Here is a 23,183-nt window from a genome sequence, read left to right as displayed (position 1 = left end):
CGAATGAGAATTAGAGGTGTAGATTTTTTATTTTAATACATGCTTGTAAAAATATGCTACAAAACGAATCAATAAAGATGAGCTCTTGGAAACATTATGTCAAAATATAATTAAACAAAAGGAACAGCGTCTTCCCCTCGGCCGTCAGACTGTTGAATTTGTGATCAGCCTTTATTATTTTATTTTATTTTATTTTATTTTGTTTTATTTTATTTCATTTTTTGACAGCACTTTATTCCAAAGCACTTTCCTAATTGGTGGGATCCCCACTGACCATGGCAATAAATTTGATTCTGGTTCTGATTCTGATTCAAATAAAAATTGTAATACAGTGAATATTCAAAATTTAAATTATATGTGCAATATAAGTCAGGATATCTGGAGCATAATCATTGTTATTGCGTGTATATCTTGACATGTATGGAAAAACATAAGCAAGTAAAAAGTATTTTAAATAATCTGTACCATCACAGTTCCTGATAAGGACATTAATAGAGATATATTTCTGTTCATTGAAGATGAGCTGCAAACAGTATATTGTGACCTCCCTAGAAAGTTAAGACCACTGACCTCGTTCTTGTGTTACACTTTAGTGACACCATCTGGCAGCCATGTTCTACAAAGGAAAGGAATTGACCCTTTGACCTGTCCAGTTCGGGCTGTTAACACTGGCTAAACATGACACCACCTGTACAAATAGTAAATTTAGGCTAGAATAAATTTGATTTGGAAAAAGCCCTAATAATAAATAAAAATGCATTTAAACTGTGACTATTAAAAGGAATGATCGCAACTATGACTGAATAACCAACGAGATAGTGCCCTTTAACCTCTACTGCTCTGCTCCAAACTTCAGATGGATGACAGCACTCGCCATACATATTTCTAAGTTTTATATAAAAATGACTTAAAGACTAAGACTAAGTTATGACAACGAAGATTAAGGCCGTCCACGATTTCTTTTACATTATCATAAGCTTCAACTGATAGTTTGTTTCATTTATCACGTTTATTGAGGGGGAAGGGGGCTGTACCACTTTAAAATGATGATAAAATGCGTGTGGGCCCAAACGAACGGACTTTTGTTTTCTTCGGAACCAAGCATTTACTCAAGATTGGGCTCTAATAATAGACAGAAACGACAATTTTCCACAGGACGCTGCTGCTGCCGTTTTTACTGTGGAAGCAGCGAGAGCGGAACGTTCCATTACCTAGTACGGGGGGATATTTGGCCATAACGTACGTAATTCTGGCAGTATAAACACACCATTTTCATTACGTACGAAGCACATTATTTTCTCTACATTTTCCGTTTTAGTTGTACATTATAGTGACGAATAGTGTTTAACTTAGCGATGGATAAATGTTAGCAGGAACTCGACCCCCCTCAGTAAAATCTTGGGTGATTCGGATGAAAGCCGAGCTCTGAGCCACATCTTCCACTAAATGATAAAACCGCTACATCGGGAACTTCGCGCGTGCATTTACCCAAAATCCAGCGTGAATACAACTTATTTCACGGTTGACTTGACGATATCACAGCCTCGCGTCTGATTTGAAGACTGTCGATCAGCAATTTTGGGGGGTTTGCGTGAGGCTAAGTTAACGGTCAAGTTAGACTGCAGCTGACGACTCGTAGTGGAAAGTGTCTTCAGCCCAGCTGGACCGAACTGGACTTCCAAGCCAGAAGACCTCCACTTCAAACAGGTACGTCAGTCACTTTAAATAAGAAGACGCTTGAGGATCATAAAGTAATTGTTGCGCTGGTGTTGCCGCATTACCATTAAATGTTTTATTTTACGGGAAACGCCCATTTTACTATTTACATTTTTAAGTCTAACTATCAACATTTTGGTCATCTGTCGTTGTACTACCCAAAATATTTACACATTCCACACGTAGGTCCTGTTGCAGTAGGTGTCCATCAACTGGCGAGCCTTTCAATAAGTTCTTCTAATGTTCTGAAATGAAAATGACTCAGTTTTACACATAACAGATTGTAGTGTTGCTCATGAGCAAGGTACTGAACCAGCCACCACAATTTCTTCTGCTGCTCTCTGCATGATGATAATGGAGGTCTCAATCCCAGATGCATGGGGTGATAGGTGGGGGACACCCTGGAAAGGTCACACTCCGACTCACTCCCACAGAAAATGTAGAGTGAGAAATTAATCTGCATGTGCTTTTAGATTGTGGGAGGAAACCAGAGTGGCTGGAGGACTGTGGGAAAATGTTACATTAGATTTCATATACAGTATAATAAGCGTCAGCCTAATTTCAGATGTTACGAATGTTAATAAAGAAAACAATAGTAATGTCATGAAAAGAAAGACACACAGGAAAGTAATATATTGAAACTATGTATGATATAGAAAATACTATGATTAAGCAAAACAGGCGAAATATTGAAATTAACAGTATCTAGTTGAGAGAATTGTAAATGTTCATTTTTAAAAGTGAAACAATGTTATTTTTGATGTATTTTAGTGATTTCCGGAACATACCAGTCAAAATTCAACCTTAATATTCACAAGTTTTTCAGACAAAGTTGTTAGAAATGTATTAACTTAAGTACATGATTTTAAGGAATCAATGTCCATATAAACAAATAAGTTAATGCTGAGTGGAATTAAGTCAAATAATAGCTGGTATATAAACAAATGACACACAGAAATGAGACTAGAAAATCAGGGTTGAAGAGATGAAAAAGTGCATGAATTATTAATCACTGTTATTCCTGTGTTATCATTTAAATTAGTGTAGGGAAACTCTTGAAAATGGAAAATGGCAGCACCGCCGTACAGTAAACGCACATGACATTTAGATCATGAAGTGAAGCTGTGAGTCCACACAAGGTTCTGTCGCTCACTACTGCAGATCTAAATGTATTCCGTACTGTAAATAATGATGTGCCTTGTTTGATCCGGATGAAAGTGATGCCTGGAAAAAAAACCCTGTTGTTGTCTTACATCTTCCACTGTCACTTTTTAAATCTCCTCCGAGGTAGTTCGTTCTCATCTGAAGGAAAAAGAAATGTTTGATGATGAGCTTTTACACAAAAAGGTAATTTTGGCATTGCTATGCATGTAGCCACCACTAGGGACCTGAGGGCAGACCATGGACAGGCTGGTTATTGCTGCTCCAGTGACTGCAACCAGCCACTTCAGCAACACGAGTGAGCTTCCTTTGAAGGGCTACTCAGTCATCAGACTCTCAGTGTAGAGCAGAGACTCACAATAGAGCTTCTAGGTTTAAAATCGACATTTATATGACACAGTGATGCATAATTAGCTTGAAAAAGAGCATTATCAATTGATCAAAATTATGAAATGGTGAAATTAAAGTTGTTATAATCGTCTAGGAACTCATTTTTTAGAGTCATGCAAGCTTCAAAACAGCATGTTTTAAGCCCTGAAATTCTTCTTGTGGACATCTAAAAGAACACTCACATCTAGAGTCACTAAAATTATTGAGTCCTTATTAAATAAAAGATTTAAAATGACTTTAATTCCTACTGAGACAGGCAGCTAGCATCAGAGAGCCATGTTAAAAGAGAAAAAGCATTTTATGGGGCAGCGAAAAGCTCATTTCCATAACCTACTTTGGAATATATGAGGAACTTCCCCGGTAAACAAAGAACCCAACTTGAGCTAATTTCTTTTATTAAACACAGCGCAAGCATTAAATAATTCATCCACAGTGAAGGATTATGGAGTTCTGCTATTCACACTCAACCAGGAGGAGTCCATAGTGCAGACCCACGGCCTGATGGTGGGATCATGGGACCACATTTACTCCAGTGCACAGCGGAGGCAACCGGGGAGCATGACACTTCTTACAAATTAGTAAATAAAACGGCCATGAATAATTGATGTCCAGCTCCTCATGGGCTTCGGTTCTGATTTCAAAAAGCCCACAATGTTCTCGGCTCTTCCTCCGTACATCCTGGCCTGCATCTGCCCCAGATTGATAGTTTCACTCGCTTTCTCCTCGTGAGCCTCCACTACTATCCAGTTGCCATGGCGACTGGTGTGTCAGGAGACTTTATCCTGATCCAGCGCGTGGTTTTTCTCTGACACTAGTTCACAGGAGCTGCCACGCAGCGCCAGAATAACTGGAGAGCTCATTTTCTCTTTTCTTGCCGCTCACAGGAGCTCCTCACCCACCTGATGCGGCCAAAGTTCCGCTCGCTCCTCGAGCTGCAGTGAAATAGGATGGTGGCTTTCTTTGCGAGCCCAGAACAATATCTGATTGTTCGGATTAGGTTCCCGTTCAAATAAGGTGTGAAACAGCCTGCGTGGCAAGATAATCTCAGCCATCTTTGTACAGGTTTTAATCATTCAGACTCTCTCAGTTTTAGTCATAAGAATTCACTTTGATTGGTGCGTCTAATAAATATCTTATTCTGGACAATAGTTTTACAGTAGAAGCAGATATTGAACTTCTCATTGCTACAGGTGCTAAGGGTTTCATGATAATATTGACACACAGTCGATATTGTGTTTACAATTACTACATGCCATTTCTAGTATCGCGAGGATAAAACAAAATAAATAAAAAAATGGAAATCAGAGCAGCAGATGAGTATTCAATTAACTAACATTCTAATTAAATAAAAAAATATACCATCAGCAAATGAAAAAATCATGTTTTCACGAGCAAATAAATCTAAATAAAGTAGTTTTTTTTATTGGTCCTTCATCTACATCTTTAATGGAAATGAATTTGGGCTGTGGCTGTAGTTTAAGCAACATATTGTAAAATTTGTTAACAAAAGCCATTATTTTGAGAGAGAAAATCAGATAATACAGTACAATATTATATGTGTGAAACAAGATTATTATTATGAAGTTAGTTAATAACAGTTAGCAACTTCAGTTAAAGTTTGCAGTCCAATATGAATTAATCGCTTCTTTAAACAACAACAACAGTGTACAGAAAGGAAATATTATTAGTATTAAATAGCTGACTTGAAATATCAAGACTGTATGACAGAATTAATCATTATAGACAGTATAGATATAGACAGTATTGCAATGTTTCTGCAAAAATATTAATACAATATTGTGCTATCTGTGCATATCATTTTATTTTCTTACATCCTTAGTTTGAATCACGTCACGAGCTCAAGGCTGCTGGCTGTGGCTAAATGCCATCTGGATCCAGGATGGTTGTGAAGGATTGGTCAGTGACATATGGTGTAGCTTGTATACTGGCAGCTCGCGTGGCATGCTTTTCTCAACAAGCAAAATAACGTAAAACACAGCATTCCAAACAACATAACTGTCATGTGACCACGGTGCCAAAATGTGAAGTTTTTATAGACAGATTATAGACAAGGACAGCGCTTTAACCGCTGAGGCCTGTGTTCAAATCCCACTGAACTTTGTGTGTGTGAGCTCAATAACAATATAATTCTTCAATCTAGGACAAAAATTCTATGTGCCTTCGACCATTATTAGATATATAGCTGCCAACATTTTGGAGCGGGATTAAAAAACAGATATGATATGCAGTGGTGAAAAACAACAATTTAATGGACTGAGTATTATTAAGAATTTTTCTCCCATATTCAATGTTGTTTTATTACTTAATAAATCAGCAAGGCCCCCACTTGTGTCCCATCAGTTAGTTGAGCGCGCTGGTTATACACTAGTGAGTCATAGAGACAAGCTCCTGTGCTTCAAATGACAGGAAGGTGTCAGGGTACATAGTTAGGGTGCCCATGTTGACCCCAGCGAACACCAACATCTGAGCATCAAAGCAGGAACAAGAAGAAAACAAGGACAGTTCTCTCTCTGGTGAGTTTATTTTCACCATTGCTTGGATCTTAATTCTTAGTTTTTTCGAGTGAAGTTCGCTGAAATCTGCTTGAACATGTATATATTAAACAGCCCGTATTATATGCTTTGTACATACTGAGTGACAGCTTTTGAAGACGTTCCACTTTCATCCAGAAAGACTGCTTCGGCTGTGGCTTAACTAATAGCGAGTGATTTTAAAACCTGTGATGCCTTTAGTGCGTACAGCAGCAGGAATTAAGGTTATTAAAAACCGTGGCCATGATGAGGTGCAGCTGAGGACATGTCATATTGCAACACTTGAAAGGGTGTCTGTTTTCTTTGGGGTTGATTATTGGCGCACCTGGCCTCAAGTGTGACTTCAGATCTGACTCAAACTGTTATTGTAAAGCGAGCTTTTGTGTACATATGTCTCCTACGTTCAGCCATTAGCTCTGTGAGCTGGGGGTTGCCGCTAACCTGAGATCCTCTTCGGAAAGTGGATAATGGATAAACAAACTTGCAGTTAAAGTCTATTCTTTGACGCGTCTGTAAACAAAACAGCGCAAACACACTAAACACGGTTTTCCTAAGAACTGTGGCTGTTGGAAGTCGCAAATCTGTAGAGAGTTATATCAACCTTACCAGAGATTTTTCCAGAGAGAGAAGAAATCTGTCACTTAGTATGGTAATGAGCTCCTCATATTTTCTCCAAGTGTTACTATGAGTTTTGCCACGTATACTATGAAAGTGACACCTCACTGTTCCAGAAACTCTTCACACTGACTAATACATCTGGTGCCTGAGAAAAGCTGCTTTGTTGTGACAAGCCATTTCCCGGGAAATGAGGTGGACGCAGGGCGGCGGTGAAGCGGGTCTGGTCAGTGGTTTACTGGAACTGAGCCTGGAGGCAGGCGGGGAGGGGTCATGGGCTAGTGGTGTCAATGCCTGTAGCACCAGAGCTGGTGAGAAACACATTCACTAGACAGGAAACGCTTCAGAGGAGGTCGCTGGTTCAGAGGTGGTTCTGGGGGTCAAGGAAAGGAAATGGCCCCAGTCCAAAGATGAAGCTTTGTAATAGGCGACGACAAAAATATTTTCAGTTTCTGGAAATGTGTGAAAGGTTTATGAGCACTGAAAGACAAATGTAAGCTTGACAATGGAGTTCTACTGGGCAGGTTCAAGAGCCAAGAGTCAGGACCAGAATCTTCAGGGCTGCTGTCAGTCACAGAATAATTGGTTGTCAAATGTCACAGATGCATGAGATCTTCGGTTTTCATCTCCCACTGGGACAGCCAAGGCATCAAGCAACAAAGAAGAGATAATTGAAGAAGACACATGTGAACTCTTAAAGGAACAAGCCACAGCCATTCCATAGTGAAATATGTTTTTCCCTGACTTTTATGTTTGTGCGCACAGAGAATTGCCCTGGCACACAACGCTACTTTGTTAGCATTTAGCATTGCTAGTGTTATGAACCAGAACTGGATGGTCTTCGATGTCGGCACAGTAATATCGTCACTCTATTACTGTGCGCAACTTAAATTCTCACCAAAATCACCAACCATACTTTGTTCAACCATACCTGGGTCATATAACGACTAGTGCAACCTAATATAAAACATCTCAGTTGCTTGGAACTTCTCCCAGTTTTGGCTCAAAATTAAAGCACTAGCAATGCTAAATGCTAGCAAAATAGCGCTGCATGCCAGAGAGATGAGTGAATCAACGGAGCTCAGATCAGATCATAGTTCATTATGGAATGGCAGGTTCCTATTAGATACGTTTTTTTCATCTACATCTAATTCAGGCATATTTGGCTAAACCAAATACGCAGCTGCACCTGTTCGGCTTTGTTCGTACAACTATTAAATGGTGCCAGTTCCAAAGCCACTCTTGTTCTAAAAGTTCTGTTGCGTGTATTGCAACAGCAGTTTTTTATTTTTTATTTTTTTTACAAAATACTTTTAAAAAGTTACTATTAATTTCCATCAAATGTGGAAGCATCGCAGAAGCACTGTGGAAAGGAACTGACCTCTCTGAGCATAATGTAATGTAATGTTTATGTTAGACTTTAAAATTCAAATCTACTTTTTTTTCCGCACAATTTCCTATTTGAACGCTGTTTGCTGCTCTAGCAAGGCCCTGTGGCATGCTAAGTGGAAATGGCTAATGATCCGTAACTCATTGCTAGGGATGGGTGTCATTGATCAAGATGAAAAAACCTTGGTTGAAATGCTCATTCATGAACATTAGAATTCTAAAAAGGCTAATTTGAGCTGATGTCCTTCAACTAGTGCAGTGGCCCGATTTGTTTCGAAGTTGAGGCGGAACGTAGCCTTGTGCTTGGCTTTGTCATTCAGAGTTTCAACTCTTTGTTGTGATGGTGGCTTTAAGGGGAACTTGATAATGGCACGTTTTTATAACACGATTCTCTCCACGCTCCTCATTTAAATCACAGGAGGCCATCGAGGCCAGTTTGGCGCAGATCGAAGGTTCTTCTGCGAATAACTGACCAGGACCTTGTTAGAAGTGAACGTGAAAGAAACCTTTCAGGCTGTTTTCCAGTGGACGTCATCCATGATTTGCTCTGTTGGTGGTGTCATTTATAAGAGGCTCCAGAAGAAATCACTGGCAGGTTATTGAGGGGGTGGACGTCATTTTCTGCCACATAATGATTGCTGACTCATACGTTGTCATTTGAAAGGTCATAACTAACATTAGTAAAGGAGCGTGTTTAACAGTATTTTCAGCTTTTAAAAAAGGAAGTGCGTCAATGCAGGGTGTCCCCTACTCTCACCCAATGTTGCTGGGACTCACTCCACCCCTCCCAAAAAGCCACTTTTCTCTTGTTTCAAAATGCATTTTCCATTCGATTTCTCCAGCGTCCTCTTGCTGTACTTTCTAAATATAACTGGACTCATGTGGGGTGTTCTTAAATATGGCAAGAGTCGGATTGCGGTCAAAATTGAAAGACATATTTTGAGTGTTTCGAGAGAGCACTGAGAACGTGGGAAGTGGCCGCCTGAAGGCATCACAAGTAATTTTGATTGGGTAGCCCGTGATGAGACCTTTGCTGGCGGAGCTCGCCAAGAATGTAGGAAGAATGTAGGAAGGATCTGAACCGTGCACCGCTATTTAAAATTCTTCTCTCCACATCATTTGTTTTACTGGCAGCCTGGAAAAAAATCCATGAACCAACAGTGCAGAGCAGCGTCTGAAAATTGTGGTAGCAAGGCAGCGCAGATGTGTTCTTGTTTTAACACGATCAACACTCAAACTAAAACCCAGCTTCTGCTTTTTAGGTAAGTAAAATCGAAAGTCTGTGCCACAAAAATCCACTCCAGCTCAAAATGAAATGTCCTTACTGATGGCTTTGACTTGAGTGTGTACTGTGAGCTGTTGCGATGCGTTATGGGACTTGTAGAAAGACCCTTGTTTGAGATGCCCGAACTATAAGGAAGTTTCAGAGGCTCCTATTCTCAATAGGAAGTCCAGTTTTCTTTTATGCAGCTTGAGCCCCATGTGAGGCCGCAGGATGTCTTCAGTCTTTTAGATTTGAGGCTGCGTGGCCCAATATTGTATTTGGTAACTATACTATACATGGCGTGGCAGCAGCCGTTCGCCTAAGACTGAAGGCACAAGCCACCTAGCTTCCTCCCCTGGGAAATGTGAACCCCCCAAACTCTATTTCTTGCATTTTGAGGCGCACATTTTGCCAACAGCATCACTCATCCCTCCAATAACATGTCGTGTCGACCAATCAAATCCCAGTGTCGCTACCAGGGTGATGTTGATAACCTCAAGAGTTCCTGTGATGCCTGTGATTGCTAAGCCTCGGGTCAATGAACCTACGAGAATCGTTCGAATTTTGATCAAATTCTGCAAAACGAAAAACAAAGTGTGGGTGGAACTGTGCGTTTTAGTGGAGGTCTGAGCTCTCTTTAAGGCCTTCGAGGTTTCAGTTCTGAAAGGTGGAGAATAATTCCCCTCGAAATACGATACATTTGAGTGGCAGGGGACAGTTTCCTCAATAATTGACATTCATCTTTAAATCTGTTAAAAAGTAAAATGTCAAAAGAGATCGACGATGACTTTGTATGAGTGGGGATGGGGGGATCCCTCAGTTCATAACTCACATTTTGTCCTCCACGGTAGCTCATTTGCATGTTTTCGGTGTGTGGGAAGGACTCAGAAAACACACCTACACATGCACAGCAAAATGTAAATGGCCCTCGCACAAGGTTCGCTGGATGTGTCTGGTGTGGAGCATGAATCTGGTGAAACACGAAGCCCTCCTCTCGTGACGGCTGGCTGCTTTGATTCATAAACAGACAGGAAATGACACCCCGGTGACATTTGTGAGCAAAAGGCGCCTGCGTGAGTGAAAGACCCCGTCTGAATGTGCTTTTTTGTCATGGCGGCGCCAATAACTGAATGAGAGGAGCCAGTCTGCTCTGTTCATCATGTGATGGAGGGAGCAGTGGAGGTGTGGTGCAGGAGAATTATTTAACGGTGCGGCTGGAAATAGTCTTTCCCCTTCTGTGTGTCATACTTTTTCCATTCTTTCTTCTTAACCGCCCCCGCACTTCTATCACTGCAGCCCACCCACTCAACCTTTTACAACGTGATCGCAGGTTCAGCCGGTTTCTCCAGCGACGTTTTCATTGAAACCACGCTGAGCGATATCTTATCACCTCTCCTCCCTCCTGGATCCAGCTGAAATGGCCCGACCTGTCATGGCTCCCAAACACTCTTAAGGTTTAGCTGATTAGCTCCTTCATGAACATCGCCAGATCACATGACCTGCATTTTCTTCTTATTCTTTGGTGCGTGTTTTACTTGAATTCACGGATGAGTTCCTGCAGGATTTTGTATTGATTTTTCCCAGATTTTTGAAAAGTATTGCAGTGAAAGTTACGCTCATTTATGTGATGGAAAATATGGACCTTTGCAAATGAGTTTGTAGAAAACTTGAGTCAGTTTTTAGCCTAAAAAAGTTCCGGGCTGCAAAAATTTAACAATAGTGACTAGTGAGCGCTCATTGTTTTGTTACGGAGCTCCTGACGGATGTTTGGATGGGTGGAGTCTGAGAGGTAAATGTTGGATCTTGCAGTCAGCCATGTTTGTTTTCGTCCACCCCATCATCCATAACATCTATTATACATTTCAATCATGGGAATTTGGACATTTATGAATGGAGGGAGGGAATATGACGTGTGGTGGGCAAAAGGAGTCTAATGTGATGTGGAATTGGCGGGAAAGTTGCAGTGATTGGACAACATTGCAGCACCTTGCAGAACTTGTGCATCGTGGGGATCGCAACATCACCATCTCCTGGAGGGACTGACTTCCTCAAGATGTTTACTGAAGCGAATACAAAGTTAGATTCGGTGTGATGAAGTCATTCCTCCGCCATTAAATTTAAGCGCTTGGATGGAGAGGAGCTCCCTCCTCAGGTGGAAGAGTGCAAGTATCATGGGGTCTTGTTCTCGAGTGACGGAGAGATGGACCGACCAATGAGTCACTGACTGCTGCTCTTACCTGTGGTCACTAGACTTATAAACTCAAGTTTAGAAAAGTGCCACTTATCATGTATTAAATGATGTTTCAGAGGTGTGTTAAACTGACTTGTTTTTTTTAGCGCCAGTGGTGTTTTCCCTTCTCTGCTAACACTCTTGCTTGTTGACACAATGTGAAACAGTTGTCTAGATTCACACACTCACATGAAAATGTCACGACCTTTCTGCCGACAAAGGCGCCGCCATGATCGCCGTTCTCAGTAGTTCTTCTCCCGATGCGCTCTAGTGCTTTCATGCTTACTGTCTAGAGAGTCAATACGAGCCATTTCTCAAACCCTCTTTTCACATTCATAACTCAGCAGCTAGTTATTAATAAATAAGTCGGAGTGAATATGCTTTTCATCATCTTATATTTTGGTCTCGTTCACATAAAACATGTGCATTTGCTTCTTTTTTTTACATTTGTGTCACATTTCATAGAAAGGGGAGAAGAGTAATACAAATAGCAATAAAATATACAGTGGAACCTCGGTTTTCGAACGTCCTGGAATTCGAACAAATCGGAGTTTGAACAAAAATTTTGAGATTTTTTTGCTTCGGACTTCGAATGCAAATCCAGAACTGGAACGCCCACGAAAAAAGCCAGAAAAAACATAACGTGCTCGGACCGATCAGCTTCTTCATATTGAGGTGTAAAACCTTTCCTGTCTCCGCACTGGACCGTGGTAGAGTGTCACAGGGGAGGTGCTCGCTCTCCACACCTCCGAGGCTGGAGCGCGCACTCCAGGCCGTCTGGATCGGATTGTGGTCGAGAACCGAGGTACCACTGAATTTAATATACAAAATACATATTGAAAAATATATTCTCTGTAGTTAAAACAAACTATTTACATGAAGATATCGACTAATAATACATTTCAAACTGCAAATAGAAGACTGAATCTATCCCAACATATATGTCATTATATAATTGATCCATAAATAAACATTAATAAAATACAATTAATATCTGTAATGTTGAATCACTAGATTGCTCATAAATTACTTAATATACTCAAGTGGTATTTGTGGGGTAGAAACCTTTTTTAAAAATGTATGTGACAATATAGTGGAAATAAAACCATTAAAAATGCAGATAAATAAATATATTGATAGTTCATGTTTGCTTTCTGACTGCCATATGTCATTATATAATTGATCCATAAATAAACATTAATAAAATACAATTAATATCTGTAATGTTGAATCACTAGATTGCTCATAAATTACTTAATATACTCAAGTGGTATTTGTGGGGTAGAAACCTTTTTTAAAAATGTATGTGACAATATAGTGGAAATAAAACCATTAAAAATGCAGATAAATAAATATATTGATAGTTCATGTTTGCTTTCTGACTGCCATTGTCCGTGTGCAAACAACATTCATCCATCCATCTATTCAATAATTCATGATGGTTTAAGGGATGGCATAAATCAAAATGCACATATTGCAGTGACTGAGAAACGACCAAATGAAAGGTGCGTCAGAAGAAAAATATGTGCCTATAAAAAGGTGTTATCGAAGTGTTATTGAAGTGTTGGTGAGTGAAAGTAAAGAGCGTATACACTGAGATGTGAGGTGAGAAAACGAATCTGCTTGATGAGAAGTGATGCCGTGTGAGTGATTTAGTTTTAAGATGAATGTAAACAACTCATTTTTACATCCATGCTACTGAACGTGAGCATGACTGAGTTCATGAAAACCACTCGGATGTGTCAGGAGGAAGACAAAGTAAAATTGATCTATTCAATTTGGATACATTTTTGGAACATAGGCGTCTTCGCTCTTCAAATCTGTGGTTTTTATCATCTGTTGCTCTGCACTGGCTGAAAGGATGCTGGCTTTTCTGATAAATCTTTGCAGCAGCGGCAGATTTATCGAGCTGATGAATCATTGATGCTCACTTGAGGACAGTAATGAGGCTCGTACGTCTGCTTCAGGAGCAGAGGAAGGCGAGTCGTCCACCAGCACCCTCCAGCCAGGCCACCCAGCGAGTGCTCCGCTATGGGGAAACAGAACAGCAAGCTGCGGCCCGAGGTCCTGAACGACCTGCGAGAGAACACGCAGTTCACCGACCACGAGCTGCAGGAGTGGTACCGAGGCTTCCTCAAGGATTGTCCCACGGGACACCTGACGGTGGAGGAGTTCAAGAAGATCTACGCCAACTTCTTCCCCTACGGAGACGCCTCCAAGTTCGCCGAGCACGTCTTCCGCACCTTCGACACCAACGGGGACGCCACTATCGACTTCAGGGAGTTCATCATCGCCCTGAGCGTCACCTCGAGGGGCGGGCTGGAGCAGAAGCTGCGCTGGGCCTTCAGCATGTACGACCTGGACGGGAACGGCTACATCAGTCGGGCGGAGATGCTGGAGATTGTTCAGGTGAGGCCGTTCACCACATCTAACTGGGATAGGCTCCACCACCCAACCAGATCACCTCAGCAACGCCCCAGATCAACCAATGAATGACAGGGACAGACGGCTATTTCTGTCAACACAAGTCTCCTTTTGCTTGCGTTTGTTTTTTTTTTTCAAAAAAATAATAAATGAATGAATGACAAATGGCTATTAAAAATGTTTTTTAGCTGAAAAATACTGTGAGTAGCCACTCATGTTTTGTTGCTATAAATGTACTTTGACAATATTTTATTGTTTTACAACTTTTGAAATCCTTTTAGGGGATTTAAAATATAGCTATTTTTATTGCTTAATAAATACATACATAATAAACGTGAATATGTACAATTTAGTTACTGTATTTGTTTTTATTTTTACAAAATAAATGTATCATTATTATTATTTTGTGTTATTTATAATAAATATACAGTATGTAAGTAAATGTGCCCATAAATATGTTCAATATTAAAACTCTAATCTGTATCTAAATTTCATTGTGAAATTGAAATTATTAGTTAAATGATAGTCTTCAGTTTTAGTGTGCTTGTGACCAAGTAGTGAACCATAATATTCATCTGTAGGAAAACAAACAACTTAAATTAATTATAAACAAACAAAAAAGTAACAATATCTAGGTTTAATATTTTTCAATGTTATTAACGGAAAAACTGTGTGAGGTTGGAAGACTAACATAAAAGCAAACAACAACAAAAATTATGAATTAATGCATGTAGTAAATAGCACATTTTAATTCATTTAATTGATTCATTTTAATATGTATATTATATATTGCTGTGATTTTTAAGATGCGACTTAAGATAAGACGAGTCTGGGATTGATCTGCTGTTTCCACGTCTAAGAGTTGGAAAGTGAAACCAGCTGGCTGCTGGTCATCTGCAGGAATGAATTGACATGACGTTCTGAGCGGACATCATGGTGCTGCCCTTTCACTTGGCTGTTATCAGCGCGGCTATATTTACTCTTCCGACGCAGAGAGCCGGCGGGGCTTTATCAATATTAGCTGAGTCGGCCCTGTTTGTGGATACAAATGAATGTGGAAAGAAAATGCTCCGCTGAAAGGCCTGTGGTTTAGTCTGCTGGAAGACTTCCTGTTTGTCTGAGTGCATGTGGTCGAACACAAAGCGACACAGCCAAATCCTCTCTTGCAGGCCATTTACAAGATGGTGTCGTCGGTGATGAAGATGCCTGAAGACGAGTCGACGCCAGAGAAACGGACGGATAAGATCTTCAGACAGATGGACACGGATAATGATGGTGAGGCCATGATGACCATGATGTTGATCATCTGAATCTGGACAACTTCACACCATCACCGCAACTCATGTCCTGTCTTCCTTTGAACTTCTGTCTACCATTGATATTTTTCACTTCAAAGGAAAAGCCACTACAATCACTGGAAGAAGTTTTAATAAAAATGGCAAATGTTCACGTCGCAGCAGAGTAAACAATAGAACATGGATTAGATGACTTCACTGCCACCCAGGTGTGAAACAGCAGACACACTGGTGAAGTGCGCTGACAAAAGAGAGAGCAGGACTGGGCTGTGTTTTGAGTGCTAGCCCGCTGAGCGCGCTGACATTTGCCGTGAAAAGGTGATGTCACACTCGAGAGTTTAAGTCCCTCGCTGAAAAGTGGCGGCTCTTCTGGCGGTCCAACTGTGCCGGAAGATGACGACAGCAGCTGCAGCCCAGAGGAGTCTTGATCCTGTGGATGCTGCTGCCTTCACTGCACCAGCCTGCTGCCTCTGTGTCTGTGTTACGTAAGCTGAGTCAGAAACTTGGCTCTGGAGGTAGAAACGGTTTGGATTCATCAGTTGTTGAAGTGAGGAAGTAAGGATGAGCTTCAAGTGGTAAAAGAAGTGAATGAAGCATTGGAGATGCTGAGTGAACTGATATTTTACAAGGAAGGACAAGTACGGCTACATAGAAAATTATTCGTGAATTTCAGAATCCACCGCTTTTTTCTAAAGTGGAGATCCTTTACAAAGAAGGAGAAGATGGATTCCTTTTGATTTTAATTTCACAGTGGCACCTTTATTTCCCTAACTTCCTGGTCTTGACTCGACTTCAAATTTAATTATCACAGCAGATTTTTGGGGAAACTCAACCTCCATTTTCTGTTACACAACAATGAACCTGGGAGGCTTTGAAGAGATGAATCAGTGCCTGTAATACATGTGAAAACATGTCATTCACATGAAGAAAATGGAGGATGGAGAGGTTTTACTAGGAAGGACAAGCGCGGCTGCACTATTTAGGGATGTAAGCAACTGTGAAACTGAAGGTCGGAAAACAAGAGTTTATAAAAGAAAGATTTTTATAGATGTTGGAAAATAAAAAGGGAAGATAAGAATTCATCTAATGTGCTGGACCCCAGTGGAGAAGCTCACGTTGGTGAATTTTGAAAGCAGACCTGGGCAAACTGTGGCCCTTGGGTAACGTGTGGCCCGTTCATTAAGTGGCCCTCACTGTGTCCGAGAAACTAAAAAAAAGTACTTAATGAATCAATTTTGACCCCATGTTTATCTCCTGCAACTCTTAGTAGTCAGACTGAAACGTTACAGTAAGATAGATTCTTTTAGTGCCCACAAAATAAATAAATAAAACGGATAAAACAAAGAAAAATATTTTGCAATGTAGTACATTTACATCAGAGTGACATGTTCTGTATCATAGTTCTGCTATCAAGATAGTCACCGCCGACAAATACCCTCCGATATTTATGATTTGTACAGAGAATATTATAATATTATAGCCCGGGTACACATTTCTTGTTAGGATCATTAATGTTAATTTATTTATATTTATTTATTTATAGCAGCAGCACGTTAATATGGCTGTGCTATTGTGAGCCATAGATGAAGGATCATTTTATTTTATTTTATTTTATCATCTTAAAGCAGTATAGTTTAAGTACTAGACAGAAAATGTTCTGATTGAAGGCCACTGGAGTTCTTCTGATGATGATATTTAAGAAGGAAGGACAAGCAGAGCTACGTTAAAAATCGACACGGATCAAGACCTGAATCTTGCTAGGCTTAAAACAAGCAGGTCTTTGGAGCAAACTATTAAAACACCTTGAAAAACTACGCCAGATAGTGAGTGTTTCAGAATCCCTGATGCTTCTGGTTCTGAAAAACAAGTCTGTTTAAAATTCATGTCTTGTGGTTTGAGCCGTGGAAAATAGTCCTCAAATATATTTCAACAAAAACTGAAGGATAAAAATACCCGACATCAGCTCAGAAATAACAACGTTGTTGATGAGACTCGCTGGTGTTCGGGTCCCCAGAGCTGCTTGAAAGGACGGAGTTATCTGGGTCAGCGGCGACTCCATTCTTCGACACAAAAGCTTCACGGCTATTTTTCTCCTGTTGTGATTTGGGTCAGCGGGGGCTCGCGGGTCACGTGACGGCGGCCGGTGATGACAGCCGCTCTTCGGTCTCCACAGGTCGGCTGTCGCTGGAGGAGTTCATCAAAGGTGCCAAGAGCGACCCGTCCATCGTCAGGCTGCTGCAGTCGGACCAGGGAGCCTCTCAACACTTCTGAGCAGAGACAATCTCACACACTCACACACTGCGTCATCATCATCATCTTCATCATCCGGGTGGTCGCCACTTGACCCTCCTCTCATTAAGCCTCACTCCACGTCTTAATGTTTACATCCATCTTCTTCTCTGTGAGCTGCTCGTGTTTCACTTCTCGCCGGAGAAACTTCTGCTCTGCCCCGCAAGTGAAGTGCCATAGTCACATGACCACTTTGTGCTCCAAGTATTACGGCCGTCGGAGGACTCTAATTAAAACAGTATCATTTAGTTCCACAGCAGCATGGTGCATTCACAGCTGCATCGTCCGCTCTGATGACTGAATTTATTATTGTTTTTCTTTTTATTTTCAATATGTTTTTTTCCCTATTTAAATTGAAGGTCATTGGTTAAGCTGAAATTATACAAGAAAATCTGAAAACATTGTTTCTCTTTTTAATTTGTATATGAAAAATGTTTCCTATTTGAACCATTAGTTCTCTTTTTATGAAGCATTTTTATGAATACATTTTTTTTTCTCAATCATTATACCTAGCAATTCACTAAAATGGAGGAGTTAATGATTTTAATGTATTAAAATAAACTTTTTTTTCCCACACATTCAAAGCATTTTTCAACTTAAATTGAATAGAAGAAAACCAACAGTGCAGCACTGCTGGGTGGTGCATTTACGAGCAGGATGTGGTGGAATTGTGAGGCATTTCAGTATTTACAAAGAAAGTTTACTTTTGAATTGAGAAAAGCAGTTTGTTTTGGTAGGAAGTGAAGTCATTTTTAACAAAATACACCTACAGAATTGATCCAGAGCTGATGAGTCAGTGAATGCATCATGCTGCTGTATTTGTTTTCAGTGAACTTGTGCAGGAAAATATTTGCTTGTTGATGTTGTGCATGCGCTCTGTGACCGTATTTCTCCCGTGAAGACAGAGGCAGTGGCGTGTTTTTATCCTTTTTATTTTTGTAACAAAAAAAATGTTTGTTTTCACACAGTTCAATAAAGTCGTGTAAGAAAAATCTACACAGGAAGTCCCCCTTTTTCTCCCCCACACTGGACACAAATGCACCATGAACCTCACCGTTTTCAAAAAAAGAAAAATTTGTGTCTACAGCTTTGATTTTTTTTTAATAAGTCCACATCATTCTGGTGGGATAATCAACCCTTGACAGGTCTGCGAGTCAGGGGTGGTGACACAGCGCCCCCTGGTGTTCCGGTGTTGGTCGAAGATGAAGCGAGACCGCCACGTCTGTCGCACGTCTCTTCTCTGGAGTATTTTCAGTAACGCGGCGACCCGACCTCCCACTCTTCCACAGGAGAGGGGCGGGGGGGTCGCGCAGGACCAGATCCAACCACTGCTTGGGTGGTTCAGATCTTAAAAGCCTGACTGGGCTCATAACTCGTCCTTATCCAGGTCGTCGAGGTCCACGTCGCTCAGGTCGTACTCCTCCTCCACTGGGAGCTGAAGAAGACATGACAGCGTCACGCACCCGTAGGTCCGATCACATGATCATCGGACTCATTTTCAGTTACATTACAGTCAAAGTCACATCAGTGGCACTGTTGGAGAGGAAACTTGAGTTCCATGTGGCCTACCTGTCCGTCTTTACCGTCCCAGGCTTCTACAGAGTGGATTTTGGGCATGTTGCCTCCTCCCAGAGTGGCAGTCGAGCCTCTGCCCACGGACAGTTCCCTAAAAAAATTATAAAAAAAATCTTAATAATATATAGTTTAATAATGACGTCACAAATCCATCTTATCCAAATGTTAGTTGCAGAGCTCTGGTTTCAGAAGTCCTGGCTGCTGCATGTGAAGCTGACACTTATTTGAGGCAACAGCGCCCCCTACCTGAGGAACTCGTGAATGCCGGTCTCGCTGAAGGATCCTCTGAGCAGAGCGAACTTCATCTTCCGCGTGTTGATGGCCGCCATGGCGGGATAGCCGAACCCGCCGATGCCCAGAGAGGACTCCAGGTCCATCTGAGCGCCGGCCTCAGTCCACAGCCAGCTGGAGGACGCAGCCAAAGACACAGGGTGAGAGTCCCTTCTCAACACTAGGTCGTCGGACAACGTGACTTTTCTCACCCCCACAGCTTCTTCTTGTACTTCTCAGCCATTTTCATCATCACGTCCAGGTAACTGTTCCTCCCTGATGCACCTGTGAGAGGCGGAGCGCAGGTGAGCTTCATTCATTCATTCATCTTGAAATAGTTCAGATGAAAGAGGCATGTGTGTACCTGTGTCAAGGATGTGCGGCAGGACGGCAATAATACACAGCTGACTGTCCTCACAGGCTTTCGTCAGGACGTCTTCGCTGAGAATCTGAGAGACAAAACACGAGGCTCAGCTTCAAAGCAAGTGGCATGTCGCCACGGTAACCTTGAGCAACAACCATATGGATTTATTCCATTCGACACAGACCTCCAGCAGCTCAGGGGGCGGGGCGTTGTCAGAGTAGAGGTCCATGGCTCGCTCAACGATGCCGGCGCGGGAGCGGCTGCCGTCGTAGTCCTCGGGCTCCTGGCCTTTACGGAAAATCTTGATGGTGGGAAAACCTCGGATCTGAACGGAGGGTGAAAATGTAATGATTCAAATATGGGATAGACCATTGTGTCACGACTCTAAATAACAAGCTCATTTCATGAAGTTTTTTTTTTTAACTTTTGAATGTAAAAATACCCAACTACACCAAACTAGGAAATGTGCTCCTTAGTTAAGATCAGAGGGATCAGTTGAAACCCACCCCGTAGCGGCCGGACACGCCTTGATGTACGGTGGCGTCCACGGCTCCCAGACGAACTTTCCCCTTGGTCTGCTCTTTGACGGTGGTTGCGGCGGCCGCCCACTCAGGCTCCAGGCTGCGCAACAAAACAGAGGGTTCATTTTGTTTTTCTGTAGTTACCTGAAGCTTAAAATAAAAATCAGAAACTCACTTCTTGCAGTGTCCACACCAGGGGGCGAAGAACTCCACCAGCCAGACGTCGTCGCTGTCCAGAACCATCCTATCGAAGTTGTCGTCAGTGAGCTCCACCACGTCGCTCTTACCGCCGCCACTGCTGCCGCCGCTCTGCTGGATTCAGACGGTTTTATTAAGCGATGCTTCAGTGATGATGCGAAGCAGCTCCAAGAATACAAAGAAGTGGCTTGCTCAGATGATCGCAACTGGCCAGCCACTGAGGCAGGTTTTAAGCACCAGGAATCCCAGTCATACAATGAACAGCAAAAGTTTGTTCATGAATCCAGCCTTTGAATTGGTCAGTAAGATGCTGCCTTCTCCTCATGGACAAGCCAAAAAGGAGGGTCAGCAGAATTGCTCAGGTTCGTAAATGGAAGTGAGTGAACACTGCTCTTGAACATGTGAGTAAAGCTACTTTTCCAAGCATTTTAGTTGCAGATCACCAAGATCGAGTGTTCGACTTGTGTCCTCACTAGGGGTGGGATTTGATTAAAAAAAAAAAAAATCTAGTTAGAGAATTTGTGGTTAATTAACCTCAATTAACTCGCAGTTTACTGGTATAAGAATATTTGCCACAAGAAGCCACATTTTCAATTTCAATGAATTTGGTATATTACTGAATCAAACAACAAAATATTGTTTAGTTTGCATCAGTTTGACAATAGCACAATAAATCACGATGTTGGCTATATTCAAGTTTTTATATCACCTTATTTCAACTAAAACTGTTTTATAATGTCTTGAAAATATTTGTAAAAGAATTTCAAGTACATTCATAGTAGTGGAAACCCTGGTCATTGTGTGGTGAAAAACATCCCTGAGCAAAAGCAAACAGAAGCTTTTGTTCAGGGATTCCTCCATGTTTGTTGTTGTTGTTATCATCCGAGCTGCCACGTGTCTTGTGCATCAGTGTGATCAGTGGACCAGCAACTCCTGCACTTACAAAGGTTCCCTGTTGTCTGGAGAGCAAACTGTTCAATTAAATTAAATTATCGTAATTAACTTGTTAAAGTCCCACCACTAGTCCTCACCTGTTTGTAGCCGGAGCTGCCGGACTTGCCGCTCAGTCTCTCTTTGACCAGAGAGCGCAGCGCGTTCATGGCTCCATCCACGATGGCCTGGCTGCTGCGTCCGCCTGCAGGATGAACCAGCACGGTTAAAATGGTCAGTGTGCGCCACAGCATTATAACACAAAACTGAGCAGGGAATTCAGCTGAGCATCACAACTCACAAACCAAAACTAAAATGATGCAAATGTGCTTCAGTAGCACACAAATAACTAAATGCTAGCTACAAGGAAGTGCTTTAAAGGTGCAGTCATGTGACTCCACAACAGATGCTGGTGTTCCCAGACGTTTGTAATAAAGCCATAATAAACAATTACACAGCACTAAAGCGGCACACATCACATGACAAACCTGGTACTGCACCCATCCGTCCTACCTTGATAGTCCTCTGGCTGGTTCTTGTTGGCACCAAAGATCTTGATGGTCGGAAACCCTCTGACCCCAAACTGACCTCCCAGGGACTTGTGCTCATCGGCATTGACTGCGCCAACCTTGACGATTCCCTGATAGAGCACATGCACGTTCATTTCACGTCCGGCGTGACAACTACTTCAGTAAACTTCACTGACTCACAACAGCATGGCCAGCAACAATTGTGACACAGAGTTGTGAGTATAACTAACAAGACGGTGGGACTCATTACATTGTTAGAACATGGTTTCACTCAAGTGAAGTGAGGAAAGTGTTCTGTTACCTTGAGGGCCGTGGCTGCCTTCTTCCAGTCAGGTGTGAGTTTTTGACAGTGGCCACACCTGCGATACAAGAGACAGGATTTTGACATGACCAGTAGTTTTAACAGTTTGAGCCCTCATGTTTCAGTGTGACCTGGCACCAGGTATCTCATTGAGTAAACAGGATCTGCCCTTCTTTGGCTTCATCTCTTGACTCCACGATGACGGATGAGAACCAACACAGACCTTCACATTGTTCTCTTCAGGTCTCACCGTGGTCATCTCTTCACTATCCAAAGTCACTATCTTTCTCAAGGATGCTTCTGTTGCCACGAGTGAACTACAACTACCATTCCAAGCTGACATCTTCTCAGTTGGATTGACAGTAGAATAGTTCTCTGGGTTCGTCCTGAGACACTTCCACGGACTCACCAGGGAGCGTAGAACTCCACCAGCCACAAGCTGTCACTCTGGATGACCTCTCTGTTGAAGTTGGACGGGTTCAGTTCGACAACATCGTCGCTGGAGGAGTACATGGCTCGGACCGACAGCACCAGGCAACTGCCCAGCACTCCTGCAAACCACAGCCATTTAGCACCGGCCCACAGCACAACATCAGACTTTCAGCACTTAAAACGCACATGGCAGTCGTTTAGGATCAATAAATAATAGTTGAAATGGTAAAGTCAGACGAGGTTAATTGATCATTTCAAAGATAACAAAGGCCTGTCAGGTTCAGTTAGCAGGCGCAGCTAACTCAACAGGCAACCACAAACCACTCTCTTCGAGACGATTAACAACAGAGTCTTTGCTCTCAAAGGTAGACAACACTTTCAAACTCACCTAAAAGTAAAGGTTTCATGCTCACGGTGGTTCTGCTCTCCTCCTCGGCTCCACTCACAACACGCAGGCGACTGGCCGCTGCGCCTCCGCTAAAAAAGACCAGAAGGAAACCTTACCGTGGCCCACGCTGATTGGTCGAGACGCGGCCGTGTCAGCGGCGGACCAATCAGCGTGCGCCGTGTAGTGCCTTAGACCCGGTACCATAAAACAACAGTAAAAGGCGCAACTTGAAATTGTTGCCGTATGATTTGATACGAAGCGTGTTGCATCATGCACGCATTGTTTTATGTTTACGGTAGAAAGTGAAACGTTCGAGTTTAAAGCCTAATCGAATGTGAAGTGTAGTTGT

At 42.0% G+C, this 23,183-nt stretch overlaps 2 protein-coding genes across 4 annotated transcripts; one reads left to right on the top strand and one right to left on the bottom strand.

The window, feature by feature from the left end:
* The first annotated feature begins 1,424 nt into the window (after positions 1-1,424).
* hpcal1 (hippocalcin-like 1) lies at positions 1,425-18,325 on the top strand. Of its 2 annotated transcripts, none has more exons than XM_053881016.1 (4): positions 1,425-1,707; positions 13,288-13,726; positions 14,911-15,016; positions 17,210-18,325. In XM_053881016.1, the coding sequence occupies exons 2-4, from the start codon at positions 13,349-13,351 to the stop codon at positions 17,305-17,307; spliced, it is 582 nt and encodes a 193-aa protein (XP_053736991.1). In that variant the 5' UTR covers positions 1,425-1,707; positions 13,288-13,348; the 3' UTR covers positions 17,308-18,325. The 2 variants fall into 2 exon arrangements, with proteins under 2 accessions (XP_053736991.1, XP_053736990.1); XM_053881015.1 differs by having other exon boundaries at positions 13,285-13,726.
* On the bottom strand, positions 18,232-22,985 carry pdia6 (protein disulfide isomerase family A, member 6). Of its 2 annotated transcripts, none has more exons than XM_053881013.1 (13): positions 22,835-22,985; positions 22,424-22,565; positions 22,015-22,072; positions 21,697-21,823; positions 21,285-21,388; positions 20,231-20,364; positions 20,041-20,155; positions 19,719-19,859; positions 19,535-19,619; positions 19,383-19,455; positions 19,147-19,305; positions 18,895-18,991; positions 18,232-18,760 (listed from the first exon to the last, which is right to left on the bottom strand). In XM_053881013.1, exons 1-13 carry the CDS (start codon positions 22,851-22,853, stop codon positions 18,692-18,694), a joined length of 1,323 nt encoding a protein of 440 aa, XP_053736988.1. In that variant the 5' UTR covers positions 22,854-22,985; the 3' UTR covers positions 18,232-18,691. The 2 variants fall into 2 exon arrangements, with proteins under 2 accessions (XP_053736988.1, XP_053736987.1); XM_053881012.1 differs by having other exon boundaries at positions 20,231-20,367; positions 22,835-22,983.
* Positions 22,986-23,183: the final 198 nt, after the last annotated feature.

The sequence above is a fragment of the Synchiropus splendidus genome, chromosome 12 (genome assembly GCF_027744825.2).
Source record: "Synchiropus splendidus isolate RoL2022-P1 chromosome 12, RoL_Sspl_1.0, whole genome shotgun sequence".
NCBI classification, from domain to species: domain Eukaryota; kingdom Metazoa; phylum Chordata; class Actinopteri; order Syngnathiformes; family Callionymidae; genus Synchiropus; species Synchiropus splendidus.
The sequence above is the reverse complement of the archived record's forward strand: the minus strand, read 5'-3'. Positions and strand labels throughout refer to the sequence as shown.

What these genes read in the sequence shown, in the direction of transcription:
- pdia6 (XM_053881012.1), bottom strand. An exon ending in GCGTGTCCGGCCGCTACGGG is followed by an intron (nt 19,860 to 20,040) that starts GTGGGTTTCAAC and finishes CCCTCCGTTCAG; the next exon opens with ATCCGAGGTTTTCCCACCAT. An exon ending in GGGACGGTAAAGACGGACAG is followed by an intron (nt 18,761 to 18,894) that starts GTAGGCCACATG and finishes TGTCTTCTTCAG; the next exon opens with CTCCCAGTGGAGGAGGAGTA.
- hpcal1 (XM_053881016.1), top strand. Translation starts at nt 13,349, where the DNA reads ATGGGGAAACAGAACAGCAAGCTGCGGCCCGAGGTCCTGAACGACCTG. An exon ending in AGATGCTGGAGATTGTTCAG is followed by an intron (nt 13,727 to 14,910) that starts GTGAGGCCGTTC and finishes CCTCTCTTGCAG; the next exon opens with GCCATTTACAAGATGGTGTC. An exon ending in GATGGACACGGATAATGATG is followed by an intron (nt 15,017 to 17,209) that starts GTGAGGCCATGA and finishes CGGTCTCCACAG; the next exon opens with GTCGGCTGTCGCTGGAGGAG.